At 41.7% G+C, this 16173-nt stretch overlaps 2 protein-coding genes across 2 annotated transcripts; both read right to left on the bottom strand.

The window, feature by feature from the left end:
• Positions 1–205: 205 nt before the first annotated feature.
• Positions 206–5545, bottom strand: prodh2 (proline dehydrogenase 2). The gene is made up of 11 exons (XM_026162925.2): positions 5431–5545; positions 4931–5296; positions 4647–4837; positions 3563–3689; positions 3160–3231; positions 2987–3067; positions 2318–2461; positions 2018–2184; positions 1807–1917; positions 1171–1259; positions 206–982 (listed from the first exon to the last, which is right to left on the bottom strand). The coding sequence occupies exons 2-11, from the start codon at positions 5156–5158 to the stop codon at positions 801–803; spliced, it is 1392 nt and encodes a 463-aa protein (XP_026018710.2). The 5' UTR covers positions 5159–5296; positions 5431–5545; the 3' UTR covers positions 206–800.
• A 3266-nt stretch (positions 5546–8811) lies between these two features.
• On the bottom strand, positions 8812–13092 carry tbx6 (T-box transcription factor 6). The gene is made up of 8 exons (XM_026153614.2): positions 12833–13092; positions 12123–12342; positions 11546–11813; positions 11311–11454; positions 11076–11146; positions 10933–10991; positions 10552–10831; positions 8812–10302 (listed from the first exon to the last, which is right to left on the bottom strand). The coding sequence occupies exons 1-8, from the start codon at positions 12900–12902 to the stop codon at positions 9087–9089; spliced, it is 2328 nt and encodes a 775-aa protein (XP_026009399.2). The 5' UTR covers positions 12903–13092; the 3' UTR covers positions 8812–9086.
• Between the last annotated feature and the right edge of the window lie 3081 nt (positions 13093–16173).

The following is a 16173-nucleotide window of genomic DNA, read 5'->3' as shown; positions in this document are numbered from 1 at the left end:
TAATTCAGCACAAAGACACTAAAGCGTGGAACAAAATTTTTAAAAAATGTGTGGAAAACTGAGTCCTCCCCACACATTCAAAATCATTAACGTCTATGTTTATCAGGGTCGAGGGTTAATTACAAAGTGTTACATCTTTTGTGGCATACATACAAGCCTTAGTGCTTCGGTAATTTTGGGTAAATACAAACCATGGGACAGTCACTGTGTCACTACCACTGACATTTATTACTGATTAGTCGATGCTTCACAGCAACTTGAATCACATTCTGGCGAAGCAGTGGAAAGTTGTTTATTAAATTCCCCAATAATCTTGCAACAGCAGCTTACTCTGTAGAGAAGTTTGAATCCGTTTCTTCGGTCTAGTTTTATAAATCCTCATTTCTGAGCATCATGTTCTTTTGTTTAATTACATTTCATAAGCATTTCATACATTAAAGTACACAAAAGCAATCTTTTGATACCCTGTCATCAAATACAGTGTTCTCTCATGATCCGATCTTTATTCAGTTCGCCCACACACATTAACATGATAGAATAGCCTTTATTGTCATTGTACAGAGTACAACGAAATTGGAGTGCCACTCCCTTAATCATCATTGTTAATTAAATGTTTTATGCTTAATTCAGTTTACCTTCTGTTGCTAAATAACAGGCCCAGTAGTAGTTTTCAGGAGCTTTCTGGATATTACACCTTCAAGAGATATGAAAGTGTATTAAACAACACTAAGATCTTTTCCACACCACCTCCTGGTTGCAAACGTTAATATGAAACTGCAGAGTTCAGTGTTGGTTGATTGTTAGCTGCCTCCCCTTAAACTCAGCCGGAGTCTCCGATTGAGCTCTTTCCTCAGTAGGTCTCTTTCTTTCCGGATTCCCTGCAACACCGTGCGGTTCTCCTGAGCTCTGCGCACCAGGTAGGGCAGCGTTTCATCCACTGAGCCATAGGGCACTGACTTGTACACTAAGTAACCCTCCTTAGCTGGAAGGGAGAGGAGAGATGGGATGGTGTGATTGTCAGACAAGTCAAAACCATAGCTTCCTTTCTCAACCCACTCAGGCAGTGATTGTGCATAGGTTTATCAGTTTTGGTGATGAAAGCGTGGACAGTCATTTAATAGTTATGTTAAGTGCATCAGTCAAGCTGTGATGTGACGAAAATCAGCTCACCCAGTGTAAGGGAGACGTGGTCACACATGCCCAGCAGCTGACCGAAACACACTGAGCCTCCATCTCTCTCTATCCCCAACTCCTCCATTCTGATGAGCATGTGCACAACATTTATATATATTAAATGGCAGTGATTCCCAACCTTTAGGGGTCATAAATACATTTGAGGGTTGTACCTTTCTCACCAATAAACATCTATAAACCTCTATCACATAAGACCAAAGGAACACCCCTAAGCTTCATTTTATCCTTATTGTATTTGCTCTGCAAGACAGTTGAAAGTATCATAAATTCTGCAAAAAAAGTAATTGTTTGTGATTATTTCTTGGATGTAACAATGCTACTTGGAAAAACAATCTTATTGTTGGAAAGCATTTGGTGGTTGAGCAGCAGAGTTGAGTATCTGAGTTAAGCCCGTGAAAAACTTGCCAGATATTGCCTGTCAAAGCTAAACAACAATCCAGTAACATTAACAGTTTGTTGTATTTTTATATTTAAAGTAGTTATGAAAACATTTGCTGATTTGTCAACCTTATCACTCTAGTATGGATTTTACATTGGCTCACCTATAACTGCACTTCCATTATGCATATGTTGCACACATACCACCTCGATTACGTCGTTGTGGATTCTTACCGTTTCACGGCTCGTCTCACTGACTCCTCGTTGTGAGTGGCCACTATGATCCTGTACCGCTCAGGTTCCTGGGATATGACGTCCAGCATCAAATCAAGGCATCCGTTATAACTGTTCAAGCAGACGTGAAATGTATCAAGAGTCAAATCAAGATAAACAAAAATGATAGTTGACTGTTGCACTCAGGACATTTTCCTTCTGTCTAACCAACCTGTCATTGGTGTCCTCCCAGCTCTGATGGATGGGGTCCTGGTGACCCTCTTTCATCGCTAGTTTTCTCTCTTTGTCCATGTAGGCTCCTCTCACCAGCTTGACACCCAAACAGAAACCCTCATTCTTGGATAGAGACAGCGCATCTAAGAGGAGAGACCTGGAGTCCTGATAACCACAGAATTTAACCACAGACACAAAGAATTATAATTAAAACCATTAACTGTCTCAGTGCAAGTGACATAAAGTGTCTGATATTTGATGATAATATGAGAAGAGAAATAAAGATAAAGATAGTTGCCTTCAGGTAACATTGATATGTGTTCCAGATCCAGGTACCATCTTTGTTAAATTTCTTCATCATTGCCATGGCGACAAGAGAGAGGGCGGGGTTCATGTAGGTGTACTCAGCATCAACCAGGACTCTGACTTTGTTCACACTTGCCTAAAAAAAGTTTTATTCATTTCATTCAAAATTTGCATCTACACTTATTAAATTTGCTTCATGTGTCAAAGTGGGCGTATTGTGCTTTTCTCTGTTTTCTTTAATAAATATTCAATTACAGTCGTGCATGATTTTAAAATAATATAATCCCCAACTATTTTTTGTATACTTGTGCCGAACTCACATCACTTTGAAATGGTCTCCCATTTATAATCACTTCAGGCACAGTCAGAGCTACAGTTTTGGCCCTGACTGAGGAGGTGGAGTTTACAACCAGCAAGTTCTGGTTAAGTCAGGAGAGGGGCAGCCAATCGGAACAAAGTGGGCTTCTAGGCAGAGGGCATTACAGAGACAAGCATTAATAGACCGTCTAAATGCCAATATTTGCATGAATTACATATTTAAAATTGTTTTTATTTGTTAAAACTGTGAATACTCTTGGTAAATCTCAGAATAAAAGTGTGTGAGCATAATAGGTCCCATCTATGGGAGCATTTGTTAAGTGTTCGATTGTCTCTCCCCTACCTCGGCTATCTTGTTGAGTCTCAGTAGGCCAGATCGTAAGTGAGCAGCTTCCTTTTCATCTAAACCGGGGAAGCTGATTGGCTGAAAGAGACGATTTTAGGCAAAACTTCTTTATATGGGAACTGAAAGGTGACACCTAAGAAACTGGATCACTTGTTGAATTGTGGACTCACCTCACCATCCATTGATCTGATGAGGAGATTCAGATCGTATGGCTGTTGCCTGATGATGTTTGTGAGTTTTACCTTTAATACAACACGTACATTTTCAGGAAATAAACAGTGTCAAAACTGAATAAAAACAGGTAAGGCAGATAGGTAGGGGGAGCTGGGTTTGCACATTCAAGAACAACCTGGAACAGCTGTGGATACACCAAACTCTGAAATGTGTGTCCTTATCTTTTTTCCCACACATTTGAAGCCTCTGATGTTAACACCCCAGTTCCCATACATCCAGAATACTCAGAAATGCCTCCACCTACCCACCCACTCAAAAAAAAAGTTTAAAGTCTCCTCGAGCATCTGTTCTAAAAAATAATAATATTAAGGACTGGGGACTCTGATTTGGAAGCCTTACACACAGCTCTGGGCTGAGCAGCGCTGTGATCTTCAGCTGCATCATCGGGTCTTTGCTCCAAGCGTTGCTGTGGGACATTCGCACACACTCCAGCATGGTGTCCATGTTGTCGTCGTATCTTTTCTCACTGCAGGCGATAAACCATAAACCGTAACATGAGAACCGCGAAGAGTGGACTTCACACTCAGGTGTAACAGCTGTGCACAGTTGTGTGTGTCGTGGGTTGGAGCTGAGTGTGAGGTCCTTTAACTTTTGTCCTCATACGCTTGAGATGCAGAGGCAGGAGGTGGGCTGGGACCTATACTGCAGACTTCAGACAGTCTACAAGCCACAATTCATAGAAACATACATAAACAAAAAAACGTATGAAATGTCTGAAATTATGTACAAATTAATGCAAACCTGTTGAGAAGAGATTTTAAGAAATTTCAAGATTTCAAGATAAAAATCCATCAATCTACGAGCAGTCTCAGCTTCCACAGAGGAAACACAGCTTCTATCAGACTCTCAGTGTGTATTGGATTCCCGTTGACCAAATTCAGAACATATATGAATATTTGACACTCTTTTCTTTGCCTAATTTTTTATCAAAATAAATAAATACCACAAACATTTTATTTTATTTCATGTCTTTAATATTTGATAGGTGCAAGACAAATATTAAAGACATTGTTTGTAGCTGCACAAGTGAGCTATTGAGTTTGTAAGGCTGGCTTTGAGGGGAGCAATCTCTCCCACTCAACTGCTCTTTAAGCAAAAAACATCTGCATCAGATTTTTCTCACATTTGTGATTTGTGATGTGTTTCTTTCATGGTTGTGTGCAGTTAAATGAGTGTTTCTGTCTCTAGCAAAATTAGAAATGTATTTATTTGTTCTTGTATTTCAAAATCACATCATTGTTCAATTAAGTTAAGTTAATAAGTGTCCCAAAAACCTAAACGTCCACATGCATTGATCTAAAGTGTAGTGAAGGCTAAAATCTGCCCAGCAGCTGCGAAACTTCCAAGTACTAGGAACATTGAGTGAAAATTAAAAAGTGTCTTTTGAAGCAGCCTTTCAGCGACTTCTTAGACTCAGTCATACCCGGTGCTTTCTCCGAGGTCCTCCTCGATCGGCACGGCCAGCATGGGTCTCATTCCCTGCAGGCTCATCTTCTGCATGGACTGTGAGATTTCAGCCTCATTTTCTCCAGCCACAAACTGGGCATACACAGTGGGCCTCAGCAGCAAGGAAAACCCCCTTTTCCCCAGGAGCGTGCGTGCCACCGACATCAACTGAAATTAGCAGAAGAGGAAAGTAGTGAATGGATTGAATGCCAGATGTCAATTTGTATATTTTGAAGCTTTTCTGACAAACCGCAGTCTCACCTTTCCACAGTTATTAACCAGCGCTGGGAAGGAGCAGAGGCGGAAAACGCCCAGAGCACGAAGCAGCTCACCCAGACTCTTCACCTTGAAGGCACGGGGGTCCTCAAAGGCCAGAGTGTCTGAGAGCAGTTCATGCTGTTTCACCGCTGCCACCCTGGAGGCCGCAGAACTCAGGAGCCTCAGCGGCAAAATGTGAGGGAGAGAGGGACGTAAATAGGAGCACAGCATGGTCCCGGGAGAAGTGTGCAGTGCGTGACTGATGCAGCTTGTAGATAAAGCTTTTTCTTTTCTTTGTTTCCTCTCAAATGCAGCAGTGTGTTAAATAAAATACAGACTCTCAGTGATCGTCTCAGGAAGAGTTATTCCCTGTTGAAAGAAGAAAGTGTCTGTACAGTTAGTCGGCCTTACTCCAAGAACGGTCAGTCACAATCATGATGAATCAGAAGCAGCGTCTGTTACTATCCATTGCAGTAATAAAACTGTATAAACAAACACCTTACCGTCCATCCTAACAGTGGCACTCGGAAGAGCTAAACAATGAAAAGCCAAAGCTTTGACAGTCCAAGTGTGAGCCGGTAGAATTTATCATATTTGGTTAACTCGCTGGTTAATAAATGACAACTTGGAAATTTGAGTAAACATCAGGTTGACCCTTAGAATGAAATCAAACGAATGGACAAGAAAAGCTCACCTGTGTATAGATATCATGTATAAGATATATAATCATGTTGAATCTAGTCTTTTTGTATTGTAGACTTTTTTGTTTCCTAGAAGTTTTAAAATAGATTTGTCTGAAGAGTCCCATTAATGTGGATCAAATTCAGTCAAATAGTTGATCAAATGAGCTGTGTAGTTTGTGGCCCATGTGATGTTACAGTAATGAACAGGAGAGAAAATTGTACACTTAACAAATGCTGAAAGCTCCATTATATCTAGAGAAGGGTTGAGCTCAAACATCTGTTTCCCCAAAAGCCACGAAAAGCAGCCGAGAGAGGAAATGATTAACTGCTGCCTGCTGACGTCCTCGTCAAGTACCTTTGACTTGTTAGTCTAAAAATCCTGTTAATCCCCCACAATCTCTGCTCTCCCAGCCATAAATGTACTCATAGCTGTCCACAAAATGACTGATGCTGTCTTTGTCTGCACTGTGGCAGAGATCAGTGACAGAGCTTTAACTGCTTCTAATCTTCTAGATCAGGGGTGTCAAACTCATCATCAAAGCTAAAACTTTTGCATAACAAATTATAAGATAGAGTCATTTTCTGAGTAAAACTCAATGGAAAGAAGTAAAATTAAATTCTAAAAGCTTTAAAATATAAACCATCTATTTACAAAATAGTATTTCACATTTGATTGAATGAATGGGGTGGAGCTTATTAGACATTCAATCCTGACCCATGTCTGAATATGGAAAATCAGATGTTTCCTGTTTAGTCTTCCTTGTAATTTGCGTAACAGCAATTAGGAGGTACACTTATGTGAGAAAAATAAAGCTTTCAGTGCAGTTCTGAAGCTGGTTATCGGCAAGTGTGAGCAACTCTGTAAACGCAGAAGGTTTGATAGTTTAGTTCTGGGATATTCAAGTGTGTGTTAACACAATACAATGATACGATTGTTAGTGCCCATCAGTCTGGAAAGTTCATGACAGTACACTCAGCAAAAGACTGAAAAAGTATGGCTTGTTTGGACGGGTTTCCAGGTTCTCTAAAATGAACATGGCTTAGGTTTGCAAAGTTGCATCTGAACAAACGACAAGACTTCTTGTGGATAAGACCAAAGTGGAGATATCTGGCAATGTTTAGAGAAATCCAAGCGCAGGCATATCAGCACAAACACCTCCTACCAACTGTCAAACACAGTGGTGGAGGGGTGATGATTTGGGCTTGTTTTGCAACTACCGTATTTTCACGACCATAAGGCGCACTGTGCTAAAAGGCGCAGTCTCAGTTATGTGTGCCCTTACTGTATTTAACACACACATAAGGCGCACTGGACCATAGGGCGCATACAAGTACCGTATGCGTATTTAAAAATAAAGCGGGAGCAAACCTGAATTCGGTACCTTACTCACATTTCTATTGCCGGTAATCGTCATCATCAACAACACACAAGCATACAAGTGTGCATATTTAAAAATAAAGCAGGAGCAAAACAAAGTTTGGTACTCACATTTTTATCATCAATCAAGCCCATGGAAGTCCTCATCCTCTGTGCCTGAATTGAACAGCTGCGCTAAATCTCCATCAAACATGCCAGGTTCACTGTCTTCACTGTCAGAGTCACTTTCCGTGCCGTGCGGCTCCTCGGAAACGATGCCGGCTTTTGCGAAAGCTCGAACAACAGTGCCAGCAGACATGTTAGCCCAAGCATCTACAATCCATTGGCAAATTGTGGCGTAACACCCCCGGCACTGCCTTCCACTCTTAGTGAAACTGCGTGGAAAAAACCACCTGGTCTCCTTACATACACCTCCCTCAGCCAGTCTTTCATCATTTCCTCATCCATCCAGCCCTTTTCATTTGCCTTAATGATGATTTCTGCTGGAAACTTCTCTTTAGGCAAAGTCTTTCGCTTAAAAATCACCATAGGCGGCAGTTTCTGTCCATTAGCATGGCAGCCAAGCACAACAGTAAAAGAAGACTTCCTCCATTTGCGAACCATCGATTCGTTAATCTTAAATTCTCTCGCCGCTGCTCGATTTCCATGTTCCTCCGCGTAGCTGATGGCCTTCAGTTTAAACTGTGCTTCGTAAGCGTGTCTCTTTGCCATTTTCAGGGTTGTTAAAACAACGATGTCCTGCATAATGCACATACCTGTTCTTTTATACAGGTATGTGCGATTGTCCCGGTATATACGATCAACGCCCACACTTCACCCTTTAACGTTCTCATGGTGTTCTCTACTACGTCCTCCTTACAACACATACGGCGCACCGCGCTATAGGGCGCGCCGCACTTTTTGAAGAAAATCTAAGACTTTTAAGTGCGCCTTGTGGTCATGAAAATACGGTACAAAACCTGGCAACAGTGCTGACATCTTCGATTGCTAACTCGGGGTATGTCAGCGTGCTCCGACTTTCTGAGTTGAGGCAGGATTCCACAAAAGACATTTCTGACTAGGAAGTCGGAATTTTTGACTTTTTGAGGAACACACCATAAGTGACATCATGGTGGCAGCGTCCATCCTTTTTATACAGTCTATGTTTTCATTCAATGTTGATGAGAGTGGTAGGTTACACTGATTGTTTGGGGCTAATATGCATAGATTTTCCAACCAGTCCAACAGTCAAATTTAAGAAGATGATTTAAGGCAGAAATTCACTCAAGAGTGCTCGATTTTTTATTTTTTACATTGTATCTCTAGTTTCCAGTCTTTACTTAAACTAGTCATATCTTCTCAGTAACTCCCCAAAGTCTCAGCTGGATATTCAATTCAATTCAATTCAATTTTATTTATATAGCGCCAAATCACAACAAAAGTCGCCTCAAGGCGCTTCATAGATACAGAGAAAAACCCAACAATCATATGACCCCCTATGAGCAAGCACTTTGGCGACAGTGGGAAGGAAAAACTCCCTTTTAACAGGAAGAAACCTCCGGCAGAACCAGGCTCAGGGAGGGGCGGCCATCTGCTGCGACCGGTTGGGGTGAGAGAAGGAAGACAGGATAAAGACATGCTGTGGAAGAGAGACAGAGGTTAATAACAGATATGATTCAATGCAGAGAGGTCTATTAATACATAGTGAGTGAGAAAGGTGACTGGAAAGGAAAAACTCAATGCATCATGGGAATCCCCCGGCAGCCTACATCTATTGCAGCATAACAAAGGGAGGATTCAGGGTCACCTGGTCCAGCCCTAACTATATGCTTTAGAAAAAATCCTTCAAGCTACATACAAATATTACAGTCTTTGTCAGCAAAATATTTCAGTTGAAAAGGATTGAGTCACAAAAGCTTGAAAAAACAATATTTTATTTTTCACACTGGAATGAATATAGAAAAGAAAATCTTCAACAAGTATATACAAACGAGGCCCAGTTTCATCAGTCTGTCAGCTGAACTGCTGAGAAGACACAGACACACAAACACTGGGCTTAAGCTAATTCTACACATCATTGACTCCCCTTAAAAGTTCATCCATATAAAAATACCATATTTCAAAACATTGGTCTTGTGCTCATTTCCAGGTAGGACCCCTGTGAGAGTGAGTGGCCATGTTGTTGCCTGTACAAGTGCCTGAATGGGATTGAGAGGGAGGGGTGAGGGTCCTGACATAGCCGGAGAGGGTAGGATTTAAAGGTGGGGTAGAGGGCTGGGTTAGGGGCAGAAGGGGGAAGTGATGGATCCAGCTGTGGGAGAAGAGATGGGTGGTGCCGTACCATCTCTGGACGATAAGGTGGTGCAGGATTGAAGGGAGGCACTGCACCAATTTCAACAGCAGGATATGAGGGCGTAGAAGATGATGTACAAGGATTGTGTGCTACTGGCGGCAGTGTGGCAGCAGGGGTGACGGACTGCTGGAAAGAAGAAGCAACAGCCAAGCAAGAGGAGGGTTGAAAAGGAGGATGAGGAAGGGTGGATGGTGGGTAAGGGAAAGAAGAGGGAGGAAATGCAGTAGCTGGAGCAAGTGAAGGAGCTTGAGCTTGGTGGGTCAGATTTGGGAGGTGGAGGGCAGGGTGGGCCGGGCTGGGAGATACATGGGAAAAAGGCAGATTTTGCATCTGTGGGGGAATAGATGGAGGAGCAAAAGATGTGGAAGAAGCATGCATGGGTAAGGAGCAAGACAGAACTGGAGCAGTGCTCAGAGTGGGGCTGGGATTTGTTGGCACAATATTTTGATACATAAACGCTGCAGAGCTTTGATCACTGGGTGAATCAGTGGCGAGAGGTCCAGCCTGTAGCTGCTGGCCAGGCTGGGTGAGCAGAGAATGAACAGCTACTTGGTCCTGGAGATCTGACGGACATGTGGTGGACGACGGGGCATGAAAAGAGGCATCAGTAGAAGTGTGGGGGCTGATGGTGTCTGGGACTGCATGGTAGTTGTTTGAGGAAGAGGAAGGGGAGGATGATGATGAAAGGAGTGGTTGTGGGGAGGTGGAGCTGGAAGGGGGCGGAGTGGGGAAGGTGAAGGAGGTCTGCTGCAGCGAGGGAGTGTTGGAGGTGGAAGAGAGTGCGGGGGAAGATGACAGAAGGGAGGGATAGGTGATAGGAGGGATGGAGGGCTGAGGATCAGATCTGTCCGAGGGGTCAGAGGCAGGATGGGAGGGGAAGGAGGAGGATGACTGAGGGAGCGGAGCAGAGGGGAAAGAGGAGGAGCTGGCTTGAGCAGCAGGGAAGCTGGAGGTGTAGGCTGCCTCAGCCATTGTGTCTGATCTGTGGAGGAGAAAGGAAATGAGAGCTTGAATCAATTTAGTGTCGTAATTTCTGAAAATAATAATAATCAGCCATTAGAGATGTGTGTAAACCACACATCTCCTAGCAGTAAGACTGAACCAGAAATTTTGACATTGCTAGGTTAGGTTATGTAAAGAAGAATATAAACTAAAAATATAAAACATTATTCTTTGTATAGTCTATCAATGTGAATCATGCTAATATCAATTACATTCCTCTGCCTCCTACCTTTCAATCATACTATTTGCCCTCTCGCTTCCTGGCAGCTCTTGTATGCCACTGGCCAATGTGATGCTGATGTCAGACATCTGGGATGCCATAAACTCCTGGCCGAGGTCCAGTGACTGCTCCGGGACCAAAGTGTCCTGATAGGAGGTGTCCCCTGGTCTGAACCCACAGGAGGTTTCGGGCAGTGCAGGCAGAGAGGCCAGAGCGAGGGCCTGCAGGTCTGCACCGGTTACTGGGGCCTGCTGCAGGAGCTCAGTGGAGTCGCATGGATCACAGTTCACTGATGGCAGACAAGTGGAAATGTTTCAAAATGAGAAATACATTACATTCATTTTTAAATTAAGTTACTTAACGTGCCATAAATCTGGTTTTCCCCCTTACCTATATCTAAAGTTTCTGTCAAGACGGCAATTTTGCGTTTCTGTCTCGCATCTCTTTGTCTATAAAGAAAAAAGGCATTTAGATCCTGCACAACAACAGATGAATGTAGACTGTGAGTTTTTGCTGCTTGTGTTGGGAATTACTTTTTGCTGTTCATGCCGTCTTCACGGAAGCCTTTAGCAAAAGGGTTGGAGTTGATCTTAAGCTCAGTGATCTGAAAATAAACACAAAACACATTTAATATTACATTACATCTGTTGTTTGAAATCATGTTCTTAATGTTGCAAAGAATCTCTTATATATCAAATGAATGAGTGTCTCTGTGAGTCTGTTGCTTGGTAACACAAAACTCGCAGTCAGAGCAGAAAATAACGGTACCTTGCTGTTCTGGTAGGCGGTGACGGTGATAAACTGGGTCTCGGGGAAAACAAAGGAGTGCTGCCCTCCACCCCACCTCAGTACATCCCGGGCTTCTATCACATGAATTCTGGGCTGGTATCGATGCAGAGAGTGTAGGATGATCTTTGAATAGAAGAAAAAGGCTTAACTCAACATGCACCACTGAAGGTTATGTGCTGTATCTCCACTAGGCCTGTTCATGTGCAGTACGTACATGTCCCTGTGTGTCCAGGGTGTTGTTTGTGAGCTTGGCGTAGTGAAATGACATGGTGCGGCTCTGCCAGTGGGCACCTGTGGCAGGAGAATCTGGGTGGATGAACACCCGGTCTGGTAGCCTCGCCTCTGCAGCTCCAACAGCTTGCCACCCGCCACCTTGGAAACGATAACGGGAGTTGTCAACGGGAACAATATCCAGGAGGAGGATATAACGGAGTGATGGATTCAGGCCCGACAGCTTCAACTTCAAACCAGGAAACATCCGTCTAAAAAAACAAAATGAAATAGGTTCAGGACACCAAAGGTCACAGAAAACAGTAAATGAGAAGGAATTAGGGAAGAACTAAAACTGATGAAGGCAAGATGGGATGAAAACATTAAAAACAGAGGAGTATAAAGTTAGAAGAGATGGTAGACTGCTACGACCCATTTAGGAGGCCACGACTTAATGAAAAGTAAATTTATTTCCCCAAGATGGGTCGTGATATGACTTTGGGGTTTGTCTGGGATAAATTGCTACACCCCACAAATAAGGGCTAGGGGATAAGGGGAGTAATACAGATGTAATCTCTCACCTGCCCTTCTTTGTGATGATCATCTCTGTCCCCACCGAGCTGAATTGCTTCCATAAAGACGAGTTCTCCAGCTCCATCTTCACCTCATCTTTCGGGGTTGTGGTTGCAGCCTCATTGGAGACGGGAGCAGGAGGAGGAGCCAGCAGCCTTGGAGGCAGAGCTTTGGCGGCTGCTTCGCATGCCGGAGGGAACAGCGGTATATGCACAGGTGCCTCCCGCTCTGTGGGAAAGAACAAATCCAAGGAAAAAAACTTTATTTAACTGGTGAAAGTGAAGCAAATATGGAGCCATATTTTAAATGTATACTTAAATTAAATATATTTAATTACTTGTACAAACTACTGAATCACTAAGTTTCATTCAGTCTTTTCCATCTGATCTAAAAACCACTTTCATGTATTTTCAGGTGTACAAAAAAAGGTTTAAAGAGTAAATTGTGTCTTCAGCACTTAACTGGAACTTTCAGTGCAAACGTTTTTTAATGTAGTATTTCTGGTTTGGCTGCTGCATTAAAGGCCCCATCATGCCTTTGTCTTTGCTGTAGGGCATTAATATATTTGTTTTGTCATTTTCTAAGGACCTAAAAAGTGAGAAATTAAAAAGGTTCTGATTTATGAAAACATTTATTCCTTAATGTACAATCAACAGTATAAAATAAGACATCTGTTTATGTTTATTGCTTAAACATGAATGCATTCAGTCCCTCTCACCTCTGTAAAAGCAGTCTCCAATCCTTTGTGGTCCCAGAGTCAAACCAGGGAACATCTCCATGCTCAGCATAGTCCTTCTTGTCTGTCTTTGTCTCTTTATTCGTCCTCTTCACCGGATCCAAATTAACATTTCTTCAGCTCCTTTTGCTCTCTCCTGTTCCTCGTACAGATTTTTCTCTGCTTTCTATAACAAAAAAGTAGCTGCAACTAGAGAGTTTTTCACTCAACTTCTGACTCGCGCTCTTAACCATCGGCTGTCCTTTTTCCGTCAGAGCCCACAGGGCTGACGAGCTCTCTTAAATAGGTGAGTGGGACTTCACACCTATGGCCAAATGGGCCCATTTTCACATAGAGTTTTATTTGCCTCCCTGTCTCTCCTCCCTTTACCCTCAATTCTCATTTCTGTTCCAACAAAGAAAACAAACAACACTCATCACATTGGAGGAAATCAGGGTTTATCTCAATATCTGAAAACACTGATTGTGATTTACTTTCCTTTATTCTTTTACTTACTCAGTGCACTGAAGATCATTTATTTTACACGCAAATCTGTAAACTATCTAACTATGGATGCATGGAAGGTCAAATATGCTAAATCACAACCATCAACAAGAACATGCATTAATGCATCAAGCACAGTCCAATACAACAGTCTACCCCTTCTTTATATTTTGTTGGGAAAATGGGAAATAGATCCAGCAATTGATTAAAACATACAAACATGCATGAAAACGTAGTATATAAGAAAAAAACAGAATTTTGACAATTCTATAATCAGTTTGAAAGCTGATATTTGGTATGACCACCTTTATTCTTTAACACAGACTGAATTGTCTTGGGAAGCCTTCTTGTAATTCCTTGAAGTACTCTTCAGGAATACTTCTCAAGGTTTTTGAAGAAAATTCGGAGCGCTTCTTTGGATGATGGCTGCCTTATGTTCTGTTCTCTGTTAAGATGATCCCTCACTGCTTCAGTAATCTATGGTCAATCTATGGCTAATTATTATAACATCTTTATCTTACAGTATTACATATTTTGAGGAAACTGTTGTTGTGATTTGGCACTATATAAATAATACTGAACTGAATTGAACTGATGTTTTTTTTCTGTCCAAGCATGTTTTTACTGCATCGTCAGTGTAGTTGAGATTGTTGTCATGCTGAAAAACAAAGATGCTGCCAATCAGATACAGTCCAGATGGTTTTGCACTGTCGCTCATAATCTCACTGTACTTTTTTGCAGTGCCATTAATTTTTAAAAGATCTCCAACACCATTGATGGAAATGCAGCCCCAATCCATGACAGATCCTCCACCTTGTTTTGCAGATGTCTGTAGACGCTCACTGCTATTATTTTAAGGAAACACTGCACACCTTGCTAAGATATGCCAAGGTTTTGACTAATAGCTCTTTAGACGCCTTTTTTTTGTATGCTTAAACAATTCATTAATCAGTGTAAAGAGGCATTCATCTGAATATGGTCAGGTACAAGGACTGGACGAAAAATGACCCCAAAAAAGCTAAAGTGCAAAGAAAAGCTTTGAAAGACTTTCAGAGATTCTCAACACCAATTTAAAACCTACATGGAAGTCTGGTGGTTCAAGGCATTGGCACAGTAATGCATGCAGGAGAAAATAAGTAATTTTTTATTTTATTATAATTAGTAACTATTTACTTTTGTTGTTTTTTGCATTTATTGATGTAAATGCAGAATAATTTATACATAGTTTTCATCTAGCTATTTTTTTAACTTTCTTAATTTTCTCTAATGAATAGTTCTTGGAAATGCAAAACTTCTTATACATTAAAGGAGTTTATTGCTTGGTCCCCTGGGGCTTTCTGATGACTTGATGACATGTTTCTTCCTCCCAGCAGGCTGCCTGTTAGGCTGTCTCAGCAGGGAGTCAGACCCTGAGTTTAGGTGGAGGAGGGCGACAGTTTGGCCAGTGGCTGCAGTTTGGCCACTAGACAAGTGTGACTGTCTAAGTGTTTATATGCAAGTTTGTATTTAGGGATTATGCGCCCAAAACAATGGACCCGTTCAAACTGATTCACAGTGTCCTGATTTTTTTTGTGACTGACATTTGTTAAGCAGGCATGTAAATGTAGCTGTACCACAGGGTCATTACACTCATTTGCAAGAAAAAGTAAATGTGTTTGGATTAAATAATCATTAATAGGAATGGTCTGCACAGGATTTAAGGAGTAAAAAATGGAGTAACCATAATTTGTTTAATAATTTTTGTAGTTTTGCCTCTGAACACCACTGCAGACGAGTTTAAATGATTCAAATGTGACTTTCAGCTTTAATTCAAGGATTTGTACAAGTTTTGCATCAACTGTTTAGGAGTTATGGTCATTTTTTATAAACAGCCCTTCATTTTCAAATGGTCAAAATCGGACAATTGATTGATAAGCAGTTTCATGACCAGGTGAGGCCCTTTTCCTTGCAATTTAAACACAAAAAATAATTATAGCTGATGTGGATTCAAAATTTTTGAATTTTTTTAGCTTTTCGCTGTAATTTTAAAGCTGAGCCCCAAAGAGATGTCGGTGGAGCCCGTCATTAGATTGGAAAAACAAAATTATTTATCAGAGCAGCAAAACAGGAGGAGTGGAGGAATCATAAGAAAAGCAACTTGACAGCAAGTAAATGAACACCAAGTCAAGGATACTCTGGAGAAGAGAAGCCTTCATGAATGGAAAAATAAAGGGTTTGCAAGAAGGTGCAAACCACTTGTTACACTCAAGAACAAGAAGGCCGGACTGGACTTTGCCAGAAAGTGCCTAAAAGAGTCTGCACAGTTGGGCAAAACAAAACAAAAACCCCTCTTTGAACAGATGAAAACACTATGAACTTGTGCCAGAATAATGGGAACATTTAACAGCTGATGAGCTGAAGCATACCGCATTAGCTGTCAAACATGCTGGAGGCAGTATTATGGCATTATTATTATGGTATTGGTATAATTTGGCTGCCAGTAGAACCAGGTCACCGGTGTTTCTTGATGATATGACTGCTGTTTGGAATAGCAGGATAAATTAAGAAGTGTACGGTCTGCTCAGATTCAGCCACATGCTGCAGAACTGCTGAACAGCACTTCAAAGACCCAAAGCAAACTGCTGAAGCAAACCAAGAGATCTTTGAGACAAAGAAATGGGATATTCCTCAGCGCTCAAGTCAATCACCTGATCTCAACCCAACCCATCATGCTTTTCACTCCCACAAACAAGCAGCAACTGAAGACTGAAAAGGCCTAGCAAAACGTCTCAAGTGAGGAAACGCAGCATTTCTTGGCAACTGCAAAAGATTTTTATCCAAGCATGAATAATAATCCTTAA

Source organism: Astatotilapia calliptera, chromosome 8 (genome assembly GCF_964374335.1).
Source record: "Astatotilapia calliptera chromosome 8, fAstCal68.1, whole genome shotgun sequence".
NCBI classification, from domain to species: domain Eukaryota; kingdom Metazoa; phylum Chordata; class Actinopteri; order Cichliformes; family Cichlidae; genus Astatotilapia; species Astatotilapia calliptera.
Note: the sequence above shows the minus strand (reverse complement) of the source record. Positions and strands in the feature narration are given on the sequence as shown.